Raw genomic sequence first — 23,733 nt, 5'->3', positions numbered from 1 at the left:
AGGATTCTAGAGGTCTGTGGAGCTCACTACAATATGTGTATTTATTTCATTGAGCTGTGCAGAAAAATGTAATGGGGGTTTTTCAGGTTTGTTAACAAACCAAAAAAGTTAGCAATTGGGCAAAACCATGGGGGTAATTCCAAGTTGATCGCAGCAGGAATTTTTTTAGCAGTTGGGCAAAACCATGGCCCTCATTTCGAGTTGTTCGCTCGCAAGCTGCTTTTAGCAGCATTGCACACGCTAAGCCGCCGCCTACTGGGAGTGAATCTTAGCTTATCAAAATTGCGAACGAAAGATTAGCAAAATTGCGAATAGACACCTCTTAGCAGTTTCTGAGTAGCTCCACACTTACTCGGCATCTGCGATCAGTTCAGTGCTTGTCGTTCCTGGTTTGACGTCACAAACACACCCAGCGTTCGCCCAGACACTCCTCCGTTTCTTCAGCCACTCCCGCGTTTTTCCCAGAAACTGTAGCGTTTTTTCGCACACACCCATAAAACGGCCTATTTCCGCCCAGAAACACCCACTTCCTGTCAATCACATTACGATCACCAGAACGAAGAAAAAACCTTGTAATGCCGTGAGTAAATTACCTAACTGCATAGCAAATTTACTTGGCGCAGTCGCACTGCGGATATTGCGCATGCGCATTAGCGACTAATCGCTCCGTTGCGATAAAAAAATAACGAGCGAACAACTCGGAATGACCACCATGTGCACTGCAGGTGGGGCAGATATAACATGTACAGAGAGAGTTAGATATGGGAGGGTTATATTTAGAGATGAGCGGGTTCGGTTTCTCTGAATCCGAACCCGCCAGAACTTCATGTTTTTTTTCACGGGTCCGAGCGACTCGGATCTTCCCGCCTTGCTCGGTTAACCCGAGCGCGCCCGAACGTCATCATGACGCTGTCGGATTCTCGCGAGGCTCGGATTCTATCGCGAGACTCGGATTCTATATAAGGAGCCGCGCGTCGCCGCCATTTTCACACGTGCATTGAGATTGATAGGGAGAGGACGTGGCTGGCGTCCTCTCCATTTAGATTATAAGAGACTGAGAGAGATTTACTGGAGCTGACTAGGAGGAGTACTGTTACTGTAGAAGTGTAGAGACTGAGTGGAGAGAGTTTACTAGTGAGGACAGTGCAGTTTACTTTATAATCCGTTCTCTGCCTGAAAAAAGCGATACACAGCACACAGTGACTCAGTCACATACCATATCTGTGTGCACTGCTCAGGCTCAGGCCAGTGTGCTGCATCATCTATTATCTATATATAATATTATATATATCTGTCTGACTGCTCAGCTCACACAGCTTATAATTGTGGGGGAGACTGGGGAGCACTACTGCAGTGCCAGTTATAGGTTATAGCAGGAGCCAGGAGTACATAATATATTATATAGTGAGTGACCACCAGACACACAGTGCAGTTTATTTAATATATCCGTTCTCTGCCTGAAAAAAGCGATACACACAGTGACTCAGTCAGTCACATACCATATCTGTGTGCACTGCTCAGGCTCAGGCCAGTGTGCTGCATCATCTATATATATTATATATCTGTCTGACTGCTCAGCTCACACAGCTTATAATTGTGGGGGAGACTGGGGAGCACTACTGCAGTGCCAGTTATAGGTTATAGCAGGAGCCAGGAGTACATAATATTATATTAAAATTAAACAGTGCACACTTTTGCTGCAGGAGTGCCACTGCCAGTGTGACTAGTGACCAGTGACCTGACCACCAGTATATATAATATTAGTAGTATACTATCTCTTTATCAACCAGTCTATATTAGCAGCAGACACAGTACAGTGCGGTAGTTCACGGCTGTGGCTACCTCTGTGTCGGCACTCGGCAGCCCGTCCATAATTGTATATACCACCTAACCGTGGTTTTTTTTTCTTTCTTTATACATACATACTAGTTACGAGTATACTATCTCTTTATCAACCAGTCTATATATTAGCAGCAGACACAGTACAGTGCGGTAGTTCACGGCTGTGGCTACCTCTGTGTCGGCACTCGGCAGCCCGTCCATAATTGTATACTAGTATCCAATCCATCCATCTCCATTGTTTACCTGAGGTGCCTTTTAGTTGTGCCTATTAAAATATGGAGAACAAAAATGTTGAGGTTCCAAAATTAGGGAAAGATCAAGATCCACTTCCACCTCGTGCTGAAGCTGCTGCCACTAGTCATGGCCGAGACGATGAAATGCCAGCAACGTCGTCTGCCAAGGCCGATGCCCAATGTCATAGTACAGAGCATGTCAAATCCAAAACACCAAATATCAGTAAAAAGCCTCTTTTTTTCTTTGCGTCATGTGCTGTTTGGGGAGGGTTTTTTGGAAGGGACATCCTGCGTGACACTGCAGTGCCACTCCTAGATGGGCCCGGTGTTTGTGTCGGCCACTAGGGTCGCTAATCTTACTCACACAGCTACCTCATTGCGCCTCTTTTTTTCTTTGCGTCATGTGCTGTTTGGGGAGGGTTTTTTGGAAGGGCCATCCTGCGTGACACTGCAGTGCCACTCCTAGATGGGCCCGGTGTTTGTGTCGGCCACTAGGGTCGCTAATCTTACTCACACAGCTACCTCATTGCGCCTCTTTTTTTCTTTGCGTCATGTGCTGTTTGGGGAGGGTTTTTTGGAAGGGACATCCTGCGTGACACTGCAGTGCCACTCCTAGATGGGCCCGGTGTTTGTGTCGGCCACTAGGGTCGCTAATCTTACTCACACAGCTACCTCATTGCGCCTCTTTTTTTCTTTGCGTCATGTGCTGTTTGGGGAGGGTTTTTTGGAAGGGCCATCCTGCGTGACACTGCAGTGCCACTCCTAGATGGGCCCGGTGTTTGTGTCGGCCACTAGGGTCGCTAATCTTACTCACACAGCTACCTCATTGCGCCTCTTTTTTTCTTTGCGTCATGTGCTGTTTGGGGAGGGTTTTTTGGAAGGGACATCCTGCGTGACACTGCAGTGCCACTCCTAGATGGGCCCGGTGTTTGTGTCGGCCACTAGGGTCGCTTATCTTACTCACACAGCGACCTCGGTGCAAATTTTAGGACCAAAAATAATATTGTGAGGTGTGAGGTATTCAGAATAGACTGAAAATGAGTGTAAATTATGGTTTTTGAGGTTAATAATACTTTGGGATCAAAATGACCCCCAAATTCTATGATTTAAGCTGTTTTTTAGTGTTTTTTGAAAAAAACACCCGAATCCAAAACACACCCGAATCCGACAAAAAAAATTCGGTGAGGTTTTGCCAAAACGCGTTCGAACCCAAAACACGGCCGCGGAACCGAACCCAAAACCAAAACACAAAACCCGAAAAATTTCAGGCGCTCATCTCTAGTTATATTGTGTCTGTGCAGGGTAAATACTGGCTGCTTTATTTTTACACTGCAATTTAGATTTCAGTTTGAACACACCCCACCCAAATCTATCTCTCTCTGCACATGTTATATCTGCCTCCCCTGCAGTGCAACATAGTTTTGCCCAACTGCTAACTTTTTTGGTTTGCTAACAACTCTGAATAACCCCCTATATACTATATAAATGCATGCTTTCCAATGAGTTGGTTTATTACTTTCTATATCAGAACTGTACTTCCCGAAGTGTGGATAAAGATATCTGCATTGTGGTGGGAAATAGGTTTTTGTAACTGTTTACTATTATTTTACCTGTGGTATGGGTTTATATAATCATTATATTAGTGTATGTCTTTCAAATGATGACTTCAATGCATTTGTAGACGCTAGTGACAATCTGGCCTATACTGCCAACCCTGCGCACCACATGTGTTTGGTTTGCAGTTATATAGATTGCATGGCACCTATTTCAGTAGTTATTTTCTATAGCTTACAACTGCAGAGGGTAATCGTGCACTCACTAACTATGCAATGTTGTTCAAGACGAACCAGGATACCCATAAAACAGATGAAGAGAGTGAGGAGAGAGCAGAGACTTCCAAGACCAAGAAGCACAGAATTTCTCCAGGAAGCTTATTTTATTCTATCCCGAGAGAGCTGATAATAACATCAGACCACGGTGGCCAGCCTATCTCAATAGAAATGGCAACGGTAAGTAGATCTTGTCAATAGAACAGCAGCTGAAATCCAAACCACAGCCAACAAAGAGCTTAGGGAATCCTATCTGCTGTGCAGAACCTTACTGAATGCCAGGGCGGCTGTAAGATCTTCCAAAAAGGGAAGAAATTATAGGATTTGAAATGAATACCTATCGGTAAATCCTTTTCTCTAACGTCCTAGTGGATGCTGGGGACTCCGTCAGGACCATGCTGGGGACTCCGTCAGGACCATGGGGAATAGCGGCTCCGCAGGAGACAGGGCACAAAAGTAAAAGCTTTAGGATCAGGTGGTGTGCACTGGCTCCTCCCCCCATGACCCTCCTCCAAGCCTCAGTTAGATTTTTGTGCCCGGCCGAGAAGGGTGCAATCTAGGTGGCTCTCCTAAAGAGCTGCTTAGAGTAAAAGTTTTGTTAGGTTTTTTATTTTCAGTGAGTCCTACTGGCAACAGGCTCACTGCATCGAGGGACTTAGGGGAGAGAAGTGAACTCACCTGCGTGCAGGATGGATTGGCTTCTTAGGCTACTGGACACCATTAGCTCCAGAGGGAGTCGGAACACAGGTCTCACCCTGGGGTTCGTCCCGGAGCCGCGCCGCCGACCCCCTTGCAGATGCCGAAAAGTGAAGAGGTCCAGAAACCGGCGGCAGAAGACTTTTCAGTCTTCATAAGGTAGCGCACAGCACTGCAGCTGTGCGCCATTGTTGTCAGCACACTTCATAACAGCGGTCACTGAGGGTGCAGGGTGCTGGGGGGGGGCGCCCTGGGCAGCAATGATAGTACCTTATTCTGGCTAAAAATACATCACATATAGCCCCTGGGGGCTATATGGATGTATTTAACCCCTGCCAGGTCTCAGAAAAACGGGAGAAGAAGCCCGCCGAAAAGGGGGTGGGGCCTATTCTCCTCAGCACACAGCGCCATTTTCCCTCACAGAAATGCTGGTGGGAAGGCTCCCAGGCTCTCCCCTGCACTGCACTACAGAAACAGGGTTAAAACAGAGAGGGGGGGCACTGATTTGGCGATATGACTACATATATATTAAAATGCTATAAGGGAAAAACACTTATATAAAGGTTGTCCCTGTATAATTATAGCGCTTTTGGTGTGTGCTGGCAAACTCTCCCTCTGTCCCCCCAAAGGGCTAGTAGGTCCTGTCCTCTATCAGAGCATTCCCTGTGTGTGTGCTGTGTGACGGTACGTGTGTGTCGACATGTATGAGGACGATGTTGGGAGGCGGAGCAAATTGCCTGTAATGGTGATGTCACTCTCTAGGGAGTCGACACCGGAATAGATGGCTTATTTAAGGAATTACGTGATAATGTCAACACGCTGCAAGTCGGTTGACGACATGAGACGGCCGGCAAACATATTAGTATCTGTCCAGGCGTCTAAAACACCGTCAGGGACGTTATAATGCCCATTTTACCTCAGTCTGTCGACACAGACACAGACACGGACACTGACTCCAGTGTCGACGGTGAAGAAACAAACGTATTTTCCTTTAGGGCCACACGTTACTTGTTAAGGGCAATGAAGGAGGTGTTACATATTTCTGATACTACAAGTACCACAAAAAAGGGTATTATGTGGGGTGTGGAAAAACTACCTATAGTTTTTCCTGAATCAGATAAATTAAATGAAGTGTGTGATGAGGCGCGGGGTTCCCTTGATAGAAAATTATTGGCGGTATACCCTTTCCCGCCAGAAGTTAGGGCGCGTTGGGAAACACCCCTTAGGGTGGATAAGGCGCTCACACGCTTATCAAAACAAGTGGCGGTACCGTCTCCAGCAGGGCCGGCTCCAGGCCTACTAGCACCCTGTGCGAGAAAATGTAAAAGCGCCCCCTAACCCCTATGCGCGCGCCGAAGGCGCGCGCGCTTCGGGAAAAGTGGGCGTGGCCTCCTGGGAAAGTGGGTGTGGCCTCGTAACTTCATATTATTAAACTATAAATAAATATATTTTTTCACACCCCCTCTATGCACACAATTAGCAGCCTTATGCAGAACAGCCACAGTAGTGTTCCTTACACACAATGTCTCCAGTGTAGTGCCAGCTACACATGACATGCCCCGCAGCAGTGCCAGCAACACATGACATGCCCCGCAGCAGTGCCAGCTACACATGACATGCCCCGCAGCAGTGCCAGCTACACATGACATGCCCCGCAGCAGTGCCAGCTACACATGACATGCCCCTCAACAGTGCCAGCTACACACAATAGACCCCCAGCAGTGCCAGCTACACATGATAGTGTTCACGTTTTAGGGCAGGGTGCTGATCACAAGGAGGGCACATTTTTAAGTAAGGAGGGCAAAATGATGTACATACTGTAATGCTTGGTGCTCCTCCACCCACATGCTGAAGCAGGGACAGTGCGCGCCGAAGGCGCGCAGCAAAAATTTAGGGCCGTTGCTTCGTGGGGAAGGTGCATGACCACAGAGTAGTGGCAATTCGCATTACACCACATAGTAGTGCAGCTAATACACATTGCACCAGGTAGAACCTCCTATACACTTTGCGCCAGGCAGAGCACGTTAGACACTTTGCGCCAGGCAGAGCACGATAGACACTTTGCGCCAGGCAGAGCACGATAGACACTTTGCGCCAGGCAGCGCACGATAGACACTTTGCGCCAGGCAGCGCACGATAGACACATTGCCTAGCCACAGACGCCTAGTAGATACACTACATGATATGCCCCCCAGCAGTGCCAGCTACACGTGACATGCCCCCCAGCAATGCCAGCTACACGTGACATACCCCCCAGCAGTGCCAGCTACACGTGACATGCCCCCCAGTAGTGCCAGATACATAAATGGCCACACAGTGCAGATATGCCCCCAGTGCCAGATACATAAATGCCCCCACAATGCCAGATACATAAATGACCACACAATGCCAGATACATAAGTGCCCCCACAGTGCCAGATGCATCAATGACCCCACAGTGCCAGATACATAACTGCCAGATACATAAATGCCCCCAGTGCCACAAAACATAAATGCCCCCACAGTGCCAGATAAATAAATGCCCGCCGTGCCACAAAACACAAAAGCCCCCACAGTGCAGATATGCCCTCACAGTGCCAGATACATAAATGCCCCCAGTGCCAGAAACATAAATGCCCCCACAGTGCAGATATGCCCCCACAGTGCCAGAAAAATAATGCCCCCACAGTGCAGATATGCCCCCACAGTGCCAGAAAAATAATGCCCCCACAGTGCAGATATGCCCCCACAGTGCCAGAAAAATAATGCCCCCACAGTGCAGATATGCCCCCACAGTGCCAGAAAAATAATGCCCCCACAGTGCAGATATGCCCCCACAGTGCCAGAAAAATAATGCCCCCACAGTGCAGATATGCCCCCACAGTGCCAGAAAAATAATGCCCACAGTGCAGATATGCCCCCACAGTGCCAGAAAAATAATGCCCCCACAGTGCCAGAAAAATAATGCCCACACAGTGCAGATATGCCCCCACAGTGCCAGAAAAATAATGCCCCCACAGTGCCAGAAACATAATGCCCCCACAGTGCAGATATGCCCCCACAGTGGCAGAAAAATAATGCCCCCACAGTGCAGATATGCCCCCACAGTGCCAGAAAAACAATGCCCCCACAGTGCCAGAAAAATAATGCCCCCACAGTGCAGATATGCCCCCACAGTGCCAGAAAAATAATGCCTCCACAGTGCCAGAAAAATAAACGGCCCCACACAGTGCCAGACAGATTTTAACTTACCTGTCTGTCACTGACACTGCGGTGCTGCTGGGAGCCGGGAATACTGCTGTGGGCGGGCCGCGGACGGAGGAACAAAACTGTGTGCGCGCTATGCACGCTGCGCGGCGCCGGCGTCCAACGTCAGACGCCGGCGCCGCACAGCGCGCTGCATAGCGCGCACACAAGCGGCCGGGAGTCGGACACACAGAGGCTGGCTCCAGGCAGGAAAATGGCGGCCGCAGCGTGCGGCGCCCTGTAAGAGTGGCGCCCCGCGCGGCCGCTCTAGTCGAACATGCCTGGAGCCGGCCCTGGTCTCCAGATACGGCCGCCCTCAAGGAGCCAGCTGATAGGAGGCTGGAAAATATCCTAAAAAGTATATACACACATACTGGTGTTATACTGCGACCAGCGATCGCCTCAGCCTGGATGTGCAGCGCGGGGGTGGCTTGGTCGGATTCCCTGACTGAAAATATTGATACCCTTGACAGGGACAGTATTTTATTTACTATAGAGCATTTAAAGAATGCATTTCTATATATGCGAGATGCACAGAGGGATATTTGCACTCTGGCATCAAGAGTAAGTGCGATGTCCATATCTGCCAAAAGATGTTTATGGACACGACAGTGGTCAGGTGATGCAGATTCCAAACGGCACAAAGATGTATTGCCGTATAAAGGGGAGGAGTTATTTGGGGTCGGTCCATCGGACCTGGTGGCCACGGCAACTGCTGGGAAATCCACCGTTTTTACCCTAAGTCACATCTATGCAGAAAAAGACACCGTCTTTTCAGCCTCAGTCCTTTCGTCCCCATAAGCATATCTGCCCAGGGATAGAGGAAAGGGAAGAAGACTGCAGCAGGCAGCCCATTCCCAGGAACAGAAGCCTTCCACCGCTTCTGCCAAGTTCTCAGCATGACGCTGGAGCCGTACAGGACCCCTGGATCCTACAAGTAGTATCCCAGGGGTACAGATTGGAAAGTCGAGACGTTTCCCCTCGCAGGTTCCTGAAGTCTGCTTTACCAACGTCTCCCTCCGACAGGGAGGCAGTATTGGAAACAATTCACAAGCTGTATTCCCAGCAGGTGATAATCAAAGTACCCCTCCTACAACAAGTGCGGATTGTCTGCAATACTTGTACATAGTTATTGGTACAAAAATCGGGTTATTATTGTTGTGAGCCATCTTTTCAGAGGCTCCGCTGTTATCATGCTGTTAACTGGGTTCAGATCACAGGTTGTACAGTGTGATTGGTGTGGCTGGTATGAGTCTTACCCGGGATTCAAAATCCTTCCTTATTGTGTACGCTCGTCCGGGCACAGTATCCTAACTGAGGCTTGGAGGAGGGTCATGGGGGGAGGAGCCAGTGCACTCCACCTGATCCTAAAGCTTTTACTTTTGTGCCCTGTCTCCTGCGGAGCCGCTATTCCCCATGGTCCTGACGGAGTCCCCAGCATGGTCCTGACGGAGTCCCCAGCATCCACTACGGACTACGAGAAATAGATTTATCGGTAAGTAAAATCTTATTTTCTCTTAGTCCGTAGAGGATGCTGGGGACTCCAAAAGGACCATGGGGTATAGACGGGATCCGCAGGAGACATGGGCACTTTAAGACTTTAAATGGGTGTGAACTGGCTCCTCCCTCTATGCCCCTCCTCCAGACCTCAGTTATAGGAACTGTGCCCAGGGAGACGGACATTTCGAGGAAAATGATTTTTGTTAAACTAAGGGTGAGATACATACCAGCTCACACCACAACACACCGTACAACATGGCTTTTAAGAAAATACCAGTTAACAGCATGAACCAAAAACAGCAACAGGCTGAACATAACCGAAACACAACCTCTATGTAACAAAAGCAATAACTATCAACAAGTTCTGCAGATAGAGTCCGCACAGGGACGGGCGCCCAGCATCCTCTACGGACTAAGAGAAAAGGATTTACCTGTAGGTATTAAAATCCTATTTTCTCATACGTCCTAGAGGATGCTGGGGACTCCAAAAGGACCATGGGGTTTATACCAAAGCTCTATACCGGGCGGGAGAGTGCGGACGACTCTGCAGCACCGATTGAGCAAACATGAGGTCCTCATCAGCCAGGGTATCAAACTTGTAGAACTTAGCAAAAGTGTTTGAACCCGACCAAGTAGCTGCTCGGCAAAGTTGAACCGCCGAGACTCCTCGGGCAGCCGCCCAAGATGAGCCCACCTTCCTGGTAGAATGGGCCTTCACCGACTTCGGTAATGGCAATCCAGCCGTAGAATGAGCATGACGAATCGTATTACAGATCCAGCGTGCAATAGTCTGCTTAGAAGCAGGAGCCCCAATTTTGTTGGGAGCATACAGGATAAACAGAGCCTCTGTTTTCCTAATCTGAGGCATTCTGGCGACATAAATTTTCAAAGCTCTGACTACATCGAGAGACTTTGAATTAGACAAGGCTTCAGTGGCCACAGGCACCACAATAGGTTGGTTCATGTGAAACGAAGAAACCACCTTTGGCAGAAATTGTTGACGAGTTCTCAATTCCGCTCTATCCACATGGAAGATCAAATAGGGGCTCTTGTGAGACAAAGCCGCTAATTCCGATACCCGCCTTGCGGACGCCAAGGCCAAAAGCATGACCACTTTCCAAGTGAGAAATTTTAACTCAACCTTTCGTAAAGGTTCAAACCACTGGGGGCACAAATGGAGGTTGGATGTGCAGCACTCCTTTCACAAAAGTCTGAACCTCTGGAAGGGCGGCCAATTCTTTTTGAAAGAAAATTGATAAGGCCGAAATCTGCACTTTAATGGAGCCTAGCTTTAGGCCCGCATCCACACCTGCTTGCAAAAAATGGAGAAAACGACCCAGCTGAAATTCTTCCGTAGGAGCCTTCTTGGATTCACACCAAGACACATATTTTCTCCAAATCTGGTGATAATGCTTCGCCGTAACCTGGACACCATTAGCTCCAGAGGGAGTCGGAACACAGGTCTCACCCTGGGGTTCGTCCCGGAGCCGCGCCGCCGACCCCCTTGCAGATGCCGAAAAGTGAAGAGGTCCAGAAACCGGCGGCAGAAGACTTTTCAGTCTTCATAAGGTAGCGCACAGCACTGCAGCTGTGCGCCATTGTTGTCAGCACACTTCATAACAGCGGTCACTGAGGGTGCAGGGTGCTGGGGGGGGGCGCCCTGGGCAGCAATGATAGTACCTTATTCTGGCTAAAAATACATCACATATAGCCCCTGGGGGCTATATGGATGTATTTAACCCCTGCCAGGTCTCAGAAAAACGGGAGAAGAAGCCCGCCGAAAAGGGGGTGGGGCCTATTCTCCTCAGCACACAGCGCCATTTTCCCTCACAGAAATGCTGGTGGGAAGGCTCCCAGGCTCTCCCCTGCACTGCACTACAGAAACAGGGTTAAAACAGAGAGGGGGGGCACTGATTTGGCGATATGACTACATATATATTAAAATGCTATAAGGGAAAAACACTTATATAAAGGTTGTCCCTGTATAATTATAGCGTTTTTGGTGTGTGCTGGCAAACTCTCCCTCTGTCCCCCCAAAGGGCTAGTAGGTCCTGTCCTCTATCAGAGCATTCCCTGTGTGTGTGCTGTGTGACGGTACGTGTGTGTCGACATGTATGAGGACGATGTTGGGAGGCGGAGCAAATTGCCTGTAATGGTGATGTCACTCTCTAGGGAGTCGACACCGGAATAGATGGCTTATTTAAGGAATTACGTGATAATGTCAACACGCTGCAAGTCGGTTGACGACATGAGACGGCCGGCAAACATATTAGTATCTGTCCAGGCGTCTAAAACACCGTCAGGGACGTTATAATGCCCATTTTACCTCAGTCTGTCGACACAGACACAGACACGGACACTGACTCCAGTGTCGACGGTGAAGAAACAAACGTATTTTCCTTTAGGGCCACACGTTACTTGTTAAGGGCAATGAAGGAGGTGTTACATATTTCTGATACTACAAGTACCACAAAAAAGGGTATTATGTGGGGTGTGGAAAAACTACCTATAGTTTTTCCTGAATCGGATAAATTAAATGAAGTGTGTGATGAGGCGCGGGGTTCCCTTGATAGAAAATTATTGGCGGTATACCCTTTCCCGCCAGAAGTTAGGGCGCGTTGGGAAACACCCCTTAGGGTGGATAAGGCGCTCACACGCTTATCAAAACAAGTGGCGGTACCGTCTCCAGATACGGCCGCCCTCAAGGAGCCAGCTGATAGGAGGCTGGAAAATATCCTAAAAAGTATATACACACATACTGGTGTTATACTGCGACCAGCGATCGCCTCAGCCTGGATGTGCAGCGCGGGGGTGGCTTGGTCGGATTCCCTGACTGAAAATATTGATACCCTTGACAGGGACAGTATTTTATTTACTATAGAGCATTTAAAGAATGCATTTCTATATATGCGAGATGCACAGAGGGATATTTGCACTCTGGCATCAAGAGTAAGTGCGATGTCCATATCTGCCAAAAGATGTTTATGGACACGACAGTGGTCAGGTGATGCAGATTCCAAACGGCACAAAGATGTATTGCCGTATAAAGGGGAGGAGTTATTTGGGGTCGGTCCATCGGACCTGGTGGCCACGGCAACTGCTGGGAAATCCACCGTTTTTACCCTAAGTCACATCTATGCAGAAAAAGACACCGTCTTTTCAGCCTCAGTCCTTTCGTCCCCATAAGCATATCTGCCCAGGGATAGAGGAAAGGGAAGAAGACTGCAGCAGGCAGCCCATTCCCAGGAACAGAAGCCTTCCACCGCTTCTGCCAAGTTCTCAGCATGACGCTGGAGCCGTACAGGACCCCTGGATCCTACAAGTAGTATCCCAGGGGTACAGATTGGAAAGTCGAGACGTTTCCCCTCGCAGGTTCCTGAAGTCTGCTTTACCAACGTCTCCCTCCGACAGGGAGGCAGTATTGGAAACAATTCACAAGCTGTATTCCCAGCAGGTGATAATCAAAGTACCCCTCCTACAACAAGTGCGGATTGTCTGCAATACTTGTACATAGTTATTGGTACAAAAATCGGGTTATTATTGTTGTGAGCCATCTTTTCAGAGGCTCCGCTGTTATCATGCTGTTAACTGGGTTCAGATCACAGGTTGTACAGTGTGATTGGTGTGGCTGGTATGAGTCTTACCCGGGATTCAAAATCCTTCCTTATTGTGTACGCTCGTCCGGGCACAGTATCCTAACTGAGGCTTGGAGGAGGGTCATGGGGGGAGGAGCCAGTGCACACCACCTGATCCTAAAGCTTTTACTTTTGTGCCCTGTCTCCTGCGGAGCCGCTATTCCCCATGGTCCTGACGGAGTCCCCAGCATGGTCCTGACGGAGTCCCCAGCATCCACTACGGACTACGAGAAATAGATTTATCGGTAAGTAAAATCTTATTTTCTCTTAGTCCGTAGAGGATGCTGGGGACTCCAAAAGGACCATGGGGTATAGACGGGATCCGCAGGAGACATGGGCACTTTAAGACTTTAAATGGGTGTGAACTGGCTCCTCCCTCTATGCCCCTCCTCCAGACCTCAGTTATAGGAACTGTGCCCAGGGAGACGGACATTTCGAGGAAAATGATTTTTGTTAAACTAAGGGTGAGATACATACCAGCTCACACCACAACACACCGTACAACATGGCTTTTAAGAAAATACCAGTTAACAGCATGAACCAAAAACAGCAACAGGCTGAACATAACCGAAACACAACCTCTATGTAACAAAAGCAATAACTATCAACAAGTTCTGCAGATAGAGTCCGCACAGGGACGGGCGCCCAGCATCCTCTACGGACTAAGAGAAAAGGATTTACCTGTAGGTATTAAAATCCTATTTTCTCATACGTCCTAGAGGATGCTGGGGACTCCAAAAGGACCATGGGGTTTATACCAAAGCTCTATACCGGGCGGGAGAGTGCGGACGACTCTGCAGCACCGATTGAGCAAACATGAGGTCCTCATCAGCCAGGGTATCAAACTTGTAGAACTTAGCAAAAGTGTTTGAACCCGACCAAGTAGCTGCTCGGCAAAGTTGAACCGCCGAGACTCCTCGGGCAGCCGCCCAAGATGAGCCCACCTTCCTGGTAGAATGGGCCTTCACCGACTTCGGTAATGGCAATCCAGCCGTAGAATGAGCATGACGAATCGTATTACAGATCCAGCGTGCAATAGTCTGCTTAGAAGCAGGAGCCCCAATTTTGTTGGGAGCATACAGGATAAACAGAGCCTCTGTTTTCCTAATCTGAGGCATTCTGGCGACATAAATTTTCAAAGCTCTGACTACATCGAGAGACTTTGAATTAGACAAGGCTTCAGTGGCCACAGGCACCACAATAGGTTGGTTCATGTGAAACGAAGAAACCACCTTTGGCAGAAATTGTTGACGAGTTCTCAATTCCGCTCTATCCACATGGAAGATCAAATAGGGGCTCTTGTGAGACAAAGCCGCTAATTCCGATACCCGCCTTGCGGACGCCAAGGCCAAAAGCATGACCACTTTCCAAGTGAGAAATTTTAACTCAACCTTTCGTAAAGGTTCAAACCACTGGGGGCACAAATGGAGGTTGGATGTGCAGCACTCCTTTCACAAAAGTCTGAACCTCTGGAAGGGCGGCCAATTCTTTTTGAAAGAAAATTGATAAGGCCGAAATCTGCACTTTAATGGAGCCTAGCTTTAGGCCCGCATCCACACCTGCTTGCAAAAAATGGAGAAAACGACCCAGCTGAAATTCTTCCGTAGGAGCCTTCTTGGATTCACACCAAGACACATATTTTCTCCAAATCTGGTGATAATGCTTCGCCGTAACCTCCTTTCTAGCTTTAAGCAAAGTGGGGATGACTTCACCTTGAATACCCTCTCGAGCTAGGATTTGGCGTTCAACCGCCACGCCGTCAAACGCAACCACGGTAAGTCCTGGAACATGCACGGCCCTTGCTGTAACAGGTCCTCTCTTAGAGGAAGAGGCCAGGGATCTCCTATGAGTAATTCCTGAAGATCCGGATACCAGGTCCTCCGTGGCCAATCTGGAACAATGAGTATCGCCTGAACCCTTGTTCTTCTTATGATCCTTATCACCTTTGGAATGAGTGGAAGTGGAGGGAACACATATACCGACTGAAACACCCACAGTGTCACCAGGGCGTCCACTGCACTGGCTTGAGGGTCCCTCGACCTGGAACAATATCTCTGAAGCTTCTTGTTGAGGTGAGACGCCATCATGTCTATTTGAGGGATTCCCCAATGACTTGTCACTTCTGCAAAGACCTCTTGATGAAGACCCCACTCTCCTGGATGGAGATCGTGTCTGCTGAGGAAGTCTGCTTCCCAGTTGTCCACGCCCGGAATAAAGACCGCTGACAGAGCGCTTGCATGTTTTTCCGCCCAGCGGAGAACTTTTATGGCCTCCGCCATCGCCGCTCTGCTCTTTGTTCCACCCTGGCGGTTTATGTACGCCACTGCTGTTATGTTGTCTGACTGAATCAGGACGGGCAGACCGCGAAGAAGATGTTCCGCTTGTAGAAGGCTGTTGTCGATGGCTCTTAATTCCAGAATGTTTATGTGCAGACAAGCTTCCTGGCTTGACCATTTTACCTGGAAATTTTCCCCCCTGTGTGACTGCCCCTCAGCCTCGGAGACTTGCATCCGTGGTCACCAGGACCCAATCCTGGACCCCGAACCTGCGTCCCTCTAGGAGGTGAGAACTTTGGAGCCACCACAGGAGAGATATTCTGGTCCTGGTAGATAGGCTTATTTTCCGGTGCATGTGCAGGTGAGACCCGGACCACTTGTCCAACAGGACCCACTGAAACACCCTGGCATGGAACCTGTCAAACAGAATGGCTTCGTAGGCAGCCACCATCTTCCCCAGTACCCGAGTGCATTGATGAATCGACACTCTTGCCGGTTTCAGAATCTCCTTGACCATGTTCTGGATTTCCAGAGCTTTTTCCCCTGGGAGAAACACTCTCTGCAGTTCCGTGTCCAGGATCATGCCCAAGAATGACAGCCGTGTTGTCGGAACCAACTGTGACTTTGGCAAATCTAGGAGCCAACCATGTTGTTGCAGGACTGTCAGGGAGAGCGCAACGTTTCTTAGAACTGCTCCTTTGATCTCGCCTTTATCAGGAAATCGTCCAAGTACGGGATAATTGTGACACCCTGCTTGCGCAGGAGCACCATCATTTCCGCCATTACTTTGGTGAAAATCCTCAGAGCCGTGGAAAGACCAAACGGCAACGTCTGAAACTGGTAATGACAATCCTGAACAGCAAACCTCAGGTAAGCTTGATGTGGAGGATATATTGGGACATGTAAGTAGGCATCCTTGATGTCGACTGACGCCATAAAATCCCCCCCTTCCAGACTGGAGATCACTGCTCGAAGAGATTCCATCTTGAATTTGAAACTTTTCAGATATAAATTGAGGGATTTTAAGTTCAGGATCGGTCTGACCGCGCCATCCGGCTTTGGGACGACGAACAGGCTCGAATAAAACCCTTCTCCCAGTTGTGACGGGGGTACCGTGACAATGACTCGCTGTTGACACAGCTTTTGTATCGCAGCGCACACTACTTCCCGCACACTACTTCCCTTTCTGGAAGAGAAACTGGCAAGGCTGATTTGAAAAATCGGTGGGGGGGCACGTCTTGAAACTCCAGTTTGTATCCTTGGGACACTATTTCTAACACCCAAGGATTCAAGCCCGAGTGAAACCAGACCTGACTGAAGAGTCGGAGACATGCCCCCACCGGTGTAGAGGAGCTCCAGCGTCATGCGGTGGACATGGCAGAAGCCGGGGAGGACTTCTGCTCTTGGGAACCTGACACAGCAGGTGACCTTTTTCCCCTTCCTCTACCTTTAGAGGCAAGGAAGGACGTCCCTCTTCCTTTTTTGTATTTATTGGGCCGAAAGGACTGCATCTGATAGTGAGGCGTCTTTTTCTGTTGTGCAGGGACATAAGGTAGAAATGATGACTTACCCGCGGTAGCCGTAGATACCAGATCAGCGAGGCCGTCACCAAATAAGACACCACCTTTATACGGGAGAGCCTCCATAGCTTTCTTAGAGTCGGCATCAGCCTTCCATTGATGAATCCACAGTGCTCTCCTGGCCGAGACTGCCATGGCATTGGCCCTTGATCCCAACAGGCCAATATCCCTCGCCGCATCCTTTAGGTAGGCTGCAGCATCCCTGATATAACCGAGAGTCAAAAGAATGCTATTGTCTATGTCAGATTCCAAGTTATCTGCCCACTTTCCAATAGCGCTACTCACCCACGCCGACGCAACGGCAGGTCTGAGCAGCGTACCCGTAGTGACATAAATGGATTTTAAGGTAGTATCCTGCTTACGATCCGCAGGGTCCTTTAGGGCAGCCGTGTCAGGAGACGGAAGCGCCACCTTTTTGGACAGCTATGACAGAGCTTTGTCCACATTGGAGGTTGACTCCCACTTTTCCCTGTCCTCAGAGGGGAATGGATATGCCATCAGAATTCTTTTGGGAATCTGTAACCTTTTGTCAGGAGATTCCCAAGATTTTTCAAAAAGAGTGTTCAGCTCATGAGAGGGGGGAAACGTTAACTCAGGTTTTTTTCCCTTATATAAACAGACCGTGTATCAGGAATAGTAGGGACTACTGTGATATGCAATACGTCTTTAATTGCCAAAATCATGTACTGAATACTCTTAACCAGTTTAGGATTCAAACTGGCATCACTATGGTCGACACTGGAGTCAGAGTCCGTGTCGGTATCTGTATCTATTATCTGGGTAAATGAACGCTTTTGTGACCCCGAGGGGGTCTGGACCTGAGACAAGGCGTCCTTCATGGATTTTCTCCATGTTTGGGCACGAGAATCAGTTTTATCCAGCCTTTTAGTCAATAACGCCACATTTGCATTCAACGTACTCAACATATCTACCCAATCAGCTGTCGGCGGTGCCGACAGGGTCACTCCCAGCGCCTTATCTGCCCCCACTGCAACTTCCTGCGGGGAGGAGCACTCAGCCTTAGACATGTCGACACACACGTACCGACACACACAATCACACTGGGCTATAGGGGACAGACCCACAGGAAAGCCTGTTAGAGAAACACAGAGGGAGTTTACCAGCTCACAACCCAGCGCCTATCCCGGTACTGAGACTTTATACACATTGCCTCAGACCTGTTAGCGCTTTTCTATCAAATGATAATAGCACCAAAATACTGTGCCCCCCCACCCCCTTTTTTTGCACCCTGTTACTTGTGCAGAAGTGTGGAGGCGTCTCTGCAGCTCCTGTGAAGAGAAAATGGCGCTGGTTAGCTGTGAGGGCTAAGCCACGCCCCTTAACCGGCGCGCTTCAGTCCTGCTCAGATTCAAAATTTTTATACTGGCGGGGGCTATATTTAGTGCCTAGGCACTTCTAATATATATTTTTGCCAGTGTTTAACTTCAGTATTCATGCTGCCCAGGGCGCCCCCCCTGCGCCCTGCTAGTGCCGCCGTATGTGTGTGTGGGAGCATGGCGCGCAGCGCGACCGCTGCGCGGTACCTCACTACTGTAGTCTTCTGCCGTCACTGAAGTCTTCTTTTCTTCGTAATACTCACCCGGCTTCTTTTTTCTGGCTCTGCGAGGGGGGTGACGGCGCGGCTCCGGGAACAAGCAGCTAAGCGCACCAAGTGATCGGACCCTTTGGAGCAAATGGTGTCCAGTAGCCTAAGAAGCAGAGCCTTTGAACTCACAGAAATAGGTCTGCTTCTCTCCCCTCAGTCCCACGATGCAGGGAGCCTGTTGCCAGCAGTGCTCCCTGAATGTAAAAAACCTAACATAAGTCTTTTTTACAGAGAAACTCAGGAGAGCTCCCCTGTGTGTGTACAGTCTCTCTGGGCACAGAATCTAACTGAGGTCTGGAGGAGGGGCATAGAGGGAGGAGCCAGTTCACACCCATTTAAAGTCTTAAAGTGCCCATGTCTCCTGCGGATCCCGTCTATACCCCATGGTCCTTTTGGAGTCCCCAGCATCCTCTAGGACGTATGAGAAATGGTTATTTATTGATGATGCAACGTATAAAGGGGCTGATTCAGACCTGATCGGTGCTGTGCGTTTTCGCGATCAGGTCTGAATTAGCCCCCTAGAACAGTGTAGATACCAAAAACATTTGAAACAAGAAATGTTTGGTGTCTGTTACACTATGTATCATGGGATAGATTTATTGATTCAAAACTTGTTGCAATTAAGCTTTTTCTATACATTATCAGAGAGACAGACACAAAAAGGCTTCTCCACCTATAATAATGAGTGATTCTCACAGAACCTGAACTGTGGCGCCAGTCTCTTTGTCATGTGGCATTGCTTTACAATCATTGCTCACTCTTTTGTTTTAATACATTCTTCCATTTAAAAAAAACTACAGTATTCCCTATAATTATTAGCATTATTTAATGCTGTATGTGCAGGAAAGCCAGCATCTGGTTCATGCATTTATTAGTATGGAGCTGTATAATACACCTGTGTGTGTATATATATGTAGCACTGCAGTCTGTGCAATGCGATCTCACCCCCTGTATGCTAACCTGCATGGGTACAGGGTATTCCAGGGTCTCCCTGCGGCTGGGAGCTACAATGAGGGGGCAGCCCTATATAACCCAGTGATTGCTTGGCTGGACCTGGTCCCTGCACATGGTTCCTCTTACTGGGCTGTCTGTAATTATTGCTGCTTGGTTATCCTCATTGCTCTTGTAATGTACATTATTGCTATAAATATCATGAATGTGCCTTGCACAGTGGCTATGGCCACCCTGTGGCACTTCCAGAGGTGAAGATGCTATACTGTCTGTGTACTATTGTTAGTGGGGAAGTGGTGCTGGGTCCTTGAGCTGGGATGCTGCTGCTATGATTATCTTGCACTACCTCTTCTAAAGGCCCGTACACACTGGTCGATATATCGGCCGTTCTCTTGAACGGACGATATATCGCGTGACCGTTGGCCAGTGTGTACGGCCGATACGTCTGTGAACTCCGTCGTTCACAGACGTATCGCGTCGGCTGCGCAGCACAGTTGACGGCCAATATATCTACCGATATATTGGCGCGTCGCTGTGTGTGTACGGGGCGGTCGGCGACCGCCCGTACACATGCTGCGGCGGCCGGCGGTGATTGACAGCTGAACTGGGCGGGCGTGTGTACACGCCCGCCCAGTTCATGACGTCAGTCCCCCGACGGATCGGGCAGTGTGTATGCACAGCACACTGCCCGATCCGTCCATAGATATATCTGCAGATCAATTGATCTGCAGATATATCTATTAGTGTGTACCCACCTTAAGCCAGATAGGCAAGGCCAGATCTTCAGATATTTATGAGTTTGGCTACTTAAAATATGTTGGTGGTTGAGACCCCACTATACAGTATGATAAAGTGTTATTTTGCTACTGCCTGTGGTATATGTAACAATACCCAATCACAATAGATGTGCTCTGATGCACATGTATGTAGTGTACCCCCCAAAATTTTAAAAAGCTGTCTCTCATGGCTGGATTTTTTTTTATAATGGGGCAACATGTAGTACAATGGTGAACCAATGCAGTTGACTAAAAAGTCCTTACTGTGCAATCAAATCTTTTATTTATTTTTTATAATATCTATTTCTTGTTTATGAATATTCTGGGAGTTTTTTCTTCAATATTCGTTGAAAATGGGAGGGGCATAACTAAGTGGGAGGGGCTATGATTAGAGGGGAGGGGTCATGATTCTTAAACCTCCCCCCCTAAAAGTAAAGTCTAGATCCGCCATTGGTTCGTGTGTCCTTATGGGTTCCTATCCCCAAGATCCAAGGAGAGTGGCATAGTCATGAAGTTCCCACCCCCTGAATCTGTGACATCCTCCCTCCAGGGGGAGGGTATAAGATTCAGGTCACTGGGTGAATCCTCGGCAAGTCCCAGGAAAAAGAGAACCCAAAGCTTTGCAGCGAAGGGGAGCCTGTAGACCAGGGTTGGACAACCAGTCAGAGGCAAAGAGCAAAAAATCTTATTAGGTACGTCAAAGAGCCGGCATCGAGCCGAAGGCATGCATAAAGAAATGGGGTGTTTCCTTGTGTCTGCTAGGCCACTCCCCTGGTATAAAACACATTTAAAAAGCCTGATCCAACATAAAATACATTTTAAAAAACCACTTCCACATAAAATAATTGAGGAAGAAAGATCCACATAAAGTATATTGAAAAAGCCAGATTCACATAATACACTTCAATTCCCCCGTATGTCACTCCAGCCAGTTCCCTCAAGTGTCACTCCTGCTACCACACTCCCATGTCACTCCATCCAGCTCCCCCATGAGTCATTCCTGCCAGCACTCTCCTGTGTCATTCCTGTTAGGACCCTCATGTGTCACTACAGTTCCCCCCCACACACCATGTGTCATTGCAGCAGCCCCTTATGTGTCCTCTGTTTGCCAGTGGGTGTCTCACCTCTTGTATCTGGCTCCCTCAGTTCTCAGCCCCCGTAGTGCTGCTGCCTGTCTGGCTGGAGTGCTGCAGTTTCCGGATCTGTTGTGGTCATGTCAGGAGCCACATTTGAATAAAGAAAGAGCCGCATGCGGCTCAAGAGCCACAGGTTGGCCACGGCTGCTGTAGACCCTCCTTTAATAAAGGACCTTTCTCTGACGTCCTAGTGGATGCTGGGGACTCCGTAAGGACCATGGGGAATAGCGGCTCCGCAGGAGACTGGGCACATCTAAAGAAAGCTTTAGGATCACCTGGTGTGCACTGGCTCCTCCCCCTATGACCCTCCTCCAAGCCTCAGTTAGATTTCTGTGCCCGACGAGAAGGGTGCACACTAGGGGCTCTCCTGAGCTCTTTGTGAAAGTTTTAGTTTAGGTTTATATTTTCAGTGAGACCTGCTGGCAACAGGCTCACTGCATCGAGGGACTAAGGGGAGAAGAAGCGAACTCACCTGCGTGCAGAGTGGATTGGGCTTCTTAGGCTACTGGACATTAGCTCCAGAGGGACGATCACAGGTTCAGCCTGGATGGGTCACCGGAGCCGCGCCGCCGTCCCCCTTACAGAGCCAGAAGAGCGAAGAGGTCCGGAAAAATCGGCGGCAGAAGACGATCCTGTCTTCAGATAAGGTAGCGCACAGCACCGCAGCTGTGCGCCATTGCTCTCAGCACACTTCACACTCCGGTCACTGAGGGTGCAGGGCGCTGGGGGGGGCAGCGCCCTGAGACGCAATAAATCGATAAAAAACCTTATATGGCTAAAATAAATGCATCACATATAACTCCTGGGCTATATGGATGCATTTAACCCCTGCCAAAACATACAGAAAAAGGATGATAAGGACGCCGAGAAAGGGGCGGAGCCTATCTCCTCAGCACACTGGCGCCATTTTCCCTCACAGCTCAGTTGAAGGGAAGCTCCCTGGCTCTCCCCTGCAGTCACTACACTACAGAAAGGGGTTAAAAAAGAGAGGGGGGCACAAATTAGGCGCAGTATATAACAATACAGCAGCTATAAAGGGAAAAACACTTATATAAGGTTATCCCTGTATATATATATAGCGCTCTGGTGTGTGCTGGCAAACTCTCCCTCTGTCTCCCCAAAGGGCTAGTGGGGTCCTGTCCTCTATCAGAGCATTCCCTGTGTGTGTGCTGTGTGTCGGTACGTTGGTGTCGACATGTATGAGGAGAAAAATGATGAGGAGACGGAGTAGAGTGTCTGAAATAGTGTTGTCACCCCCTAGGGGGTCGACACCTGAGTGGATGTACTGTTGAAATTGCGTGACAGTGTCAGCTTTGTATAAAAGACAGTGGTTGACATGAGACAGCCGGCTACTCAGCTTGTGCATGTCCAGACGTCTCATACAGGGGCCCTAAAGCGCCCGTTACCTCAGATACAGACGCCGACAAGGGTACTGACTCCTGTGTCGACGGTGAAGAGACAACCGTGATTTCCAATAGGGCCACACATTGCATGATTGAGGCAATGGAAAAAGTTTACACTTTTCTGATAATATGAATACCACCAAAAAAAGGGGTATTATGTTTGGTGAGGAAAAACTTCCTGTAGTTTTCCTGAATCTGAGAAATAAAATGAGGTGTGTGATGATGCGTGGGTTTCCCCCCGATAACAATTGATAATTTCTAAAAAGTTATTGGCAGTATACCTTTTCCCGCCAGAGGTTAGGGTGCGTTGGAAAACACCCCCTAGGGTGGATAAAGCGCTCACACGCTTGTAAAAACAAGGGCTCTACCCTCTCCTGAGATGGCTGCCCTTAAGGATCCTGCTGATAGAAAGCAGGAGCGTATCCTAAAATGTATTTACACACATACTGGTGTTATACAGCGACCAGCAATCGCCTCAGCCTGGATGTGCAGTGCTGGGTTGGCGTGGTCGGATTCCCTGACTGGAAATATGATATCCTAGATAAGGACAGTATATTATTGCCTATAGAGCAATTAAAAGATGCATTTCTATATATGCATGATGCACAGCGGAATATTTGCCGACTGGCATCAAGTATAAGTGCGTTGTCCAATTATTCCAGTAAAGTGGTCAGGTGATGCGGATTCCAAACGGCATTTGGAAGTATTGCCTTAAAAGAGGGGATGTACCCCAGGTCGCCTCTCAAAATAAGACGCCGTATTATCAGGCGCAGTCCTGGTTGGCAAGCGGACAAAAGGGTTCCTCTTTTCTGCTCGTGACAGAGGGAGAGGAAAATGGCTGCAGAGATCAGCCAGTTCCAAGGAACAGAAACCCTTTTCCGCCTCTGCCAAGCCCTCAGTATGACGCTAGGGCTTTACAAGTTCAGGCACGGTGGGGTCCCGTTCTCAATGAATTTCAGTGCGCAGTGGGCTCACTCGCAAGTAGACCCCTGGATCCTTCAGATAATATTTCAGGGGTACAAATTGGAATTCGAGACGTATTCCC

The 23,733-nt window shown here is 48.8% G+C and overlaps 1 protein-coding gene across 4 annotated transcripts in view; it reads left to right on the top strand.

Annotated features, from left to right (window-relative positions):
- The window catches only part of MINDY4B (MINDY family member 4B), a 162,797-nt gene that overhangs the window by 48,925 nt on the left and 90,139 nt on the right, over nt 1-23,733 (top strand). For 3 of the 4 annotated variants that reach the window (XM_063916049.1, XM_063916050.1, XM_063916051.1), the window contains one exon: nt 3,917-4,084. The exons of the other annotated variant lie outside the window; for it this stretch is intronic. In XM_063916049.1, the coding sequence (XP_063772119.1) occupies nt 3,917-4,084 (168 nt within the window). The remainder of the gene's footprint in view (nt 1-3,916; nt 4,085-23,733) is intronic. 4 annotated transcript variants of the gene reach the window in all.

The sequence above is a fragment of the Pseudophryne corroboree genome, chromosome 4 (genome assembly GCF_028390025.1).
Source record: "Pseudophryne corroboree isolate aPseCor3 chromosome 4, aPseCor3.hap2, whole genome shotgun sequence".
NCBI classification, from domain to species: Eukaryota; Metazoa; Chordata; class Amphibia; order Anura; family Myobatrachidae; genus Pseudophryne; species Pseudophryne corroboree.
This window is presented reverse-complemented; position numbering and strand designations above follow the sequence as displayed.